We start from the raw sequence: 2,049 nt of genomic DNA on the forward strand, positions 1-2,049 counted from the left end.
GCAGCCGTGGGTCATGGCACTTGGAGTGGGGACCAGGCTCTGTCCCTTCTGTTCCACCTCCCAACAGCTGTACCTACACCCAGTGCAGGATGAGGAGCCCTCTCCAGCCCTGCGTGTGTCTCAGCTGAATCGATCCACGCCTCCTCTGCCATGCCCAGGGCCGGGCAAGAGCAGCCACGGCTGGGAGGGAACAGACAAACACTGCCATTGGGGAAGTGTCACTTCCTTTAATTAAAAATAGAAATACAAGAGAAATGGGGCTTGCCACGTGGATGCTGGAGGGCAGCGGGTTGGGCTCCCCTCTGCCACGGACTCCTCTCCACCGAGGCTGGGGCAAAGCCCCGCAGCTTGTGCCGAGCCTCCAAAAGAGCCTGTGGTACCCCACCAAGCTGGGCAGCCCCTGGGGAGCTCCTGCTCCGCCACAGGGGCTTGGTTCCTCTGCCCAGGGCTGTGCAAATTCCAAAGGAACAATCTTGGAGGGGCCTGCGGGAGCCCAGAGCTCTCCCCAGCCTCCTCTTCCTCGCTCACCACCCCGCTGTGAGTTGGGAAGCAGATGTGGCACCAGCATGAAGAGGACAATCCTTGTGATGCCAATCCCGCAGCCCAGGCCAGGCAGTGGCACCAGCAGAGGGGAGCCAAGGGAGCCTGGGGAAAGGCACAGCGGGAAGTGTATTTACAGCTGGAGAATGTTTCAATTTAGCATTTCTGTCCCAAGAACAAAGCCGAGGGTTTTTCACCCAAATGCAATGGCATTTGCAGGGCGCGGCCAGCCGGCCAGCCCCCGAGGGGAGCCCCCAGGCCCCATCACGCCTGTTGCGCCTTCTTGCTTTTCTTTTTCTCCTCTTTGATGGCAGTGTCGTGGGCTTTCCTCTTCGCAGCGAGTTTGTTCGCCTGTGGAGAAACACCCCCCCAAGCCCTGGTCAGAGCAGTTCCACAGACACCGAGGGCTGCACTACCCTCACTACTACCAAACCCCCAGCTGTACAGGGGGAGATGGACCCATCTGCTGCCGGCACCTGGGCCAGGCGTGGGGCGCAGGGAAGGGTGGCAGCTTCCCTCACTGAGCGCAAGCCACAGCCCCGAGGGAGCACGGGGAGCTCTGCCCTGTGCCAGGGGCTGAGAGGAGCGGCAGGAGCAGCCCAGAGCTGGCAGAGCCGCAGAAGCAGAGGCTGCTCCCTCTCCCCCGAGACAGGGACAGACCCGGCTTTAGTGACCCGTAGCTGCAAGCCAATTTGGGAAGAGCTAGCACCAGGATCCAGGCAAGGGTCCTTGGTGCGGAGCAGCCCTACACTTGTACCTCTCGGACTTTGCGCTTCTTGCCAAACATGATCTTCTTGTAGAGGTATTTCTCCCTCTTCTTCATCATCATGATAGCCAGGCGCTTCTCCTCGCTTTGCTGCTCCTGCTCCAGGCGCTGCCTGTCCTCCAGCCGCAGCTTGCCAGCAGTCACCTTCACGGGAAGCGCCTGTGGGGAGCCGGAGTGCTCAGGACCCCAAAGGCTGGGAGCCCACCACCCTTCCCCAGGGACAGAGACCATTCCCTGGGGACCACAGAAGAGCTGCAGCACCCTCCGGAGCAGGCAGCAGTTCCTGAGTGTGCGTGGGAGCCGCAGCTCACCAACACAGGGCCAGGACCCAGCAGCGCGGTGGCTGGTGCAGGAGCGGCACAGCCACAGCAGTCCCAGAAGAGGGACTCAGCCAGGACACTCCGCTGTGAGCAGAGCCCCAGCTGCCTCCTCTTGGGGCTCCCAGCCTGCTGCCGGGAACCGTACCTTGTTGCTCTGAGCCTTCTGCTCTTCCATCTTCTTTAATTTCATCTCCTCTTCTTTTTCAGACTCGTCTTCCTCGTCCTCTTCTTTGTCATTGTCATCCTCCTCTTCCTCCTGTTCTTCCTCCTCCTCCTCACTCTCTTCATCTACAGAGAGACCACCGTTACCAACAGGAGAGCAGTCACTGGCCCCAGAGGGGGTCAGTCCCTGGCCAAGACAGAAACAAACACCACCCAGCTCCTCTCCTCCTCCGACCGTGGAGCCCCGCCTCACCTGGGTCC

The 2,049-nt window shown here is 60.9% G+C and overlaps 1 protein-coding gene across 1 annotated transcript in view; it reads right to left on the reverse strand.

Moving 5' to 3' along the window:
• Positions 1-263: 263 nt before the first annotated feature.
• PES1 (pescadillo ribosomal biogenesis factor 1) overlaps positions 264-2,049 on the reverse strand; it is a 7,357-nt gene continuing 5,571 nt past the window's right edge. Inside the window, exons 12-13 of the mRNA XM_009642925.2 lie at positions 1,298-1,465; positions 264-891 (exon numbers count right to left, since the gene is read on the reverse strand). Coding sequence (XP_009641220.1) covers positions 805-891; positions 1,298-1,465 — 255 coding nt within the window. The 3' untranslated portion in view covers positions 264-804. The remainder of the gene's footprint in view (positions 892-1,297; positions 1,466-2,049) is intronic.

Source organism: Egretta garzetta, unplaced genomic scaffold, assembly GCF_000687185.1.
Source record: "Egretta garzetta isolate BGI_Z169 unplaced genomic scaffold, ASM68718v1 scaffold7, whole genome shotgun sequence".
Classification (NCBI taxonomy): domain Eukaryota; kingdom Metazoa; phylum Chordata; class Aves; order Pelecaniformes; family Ardeidae; genus Egretta; species Egretta garzetta.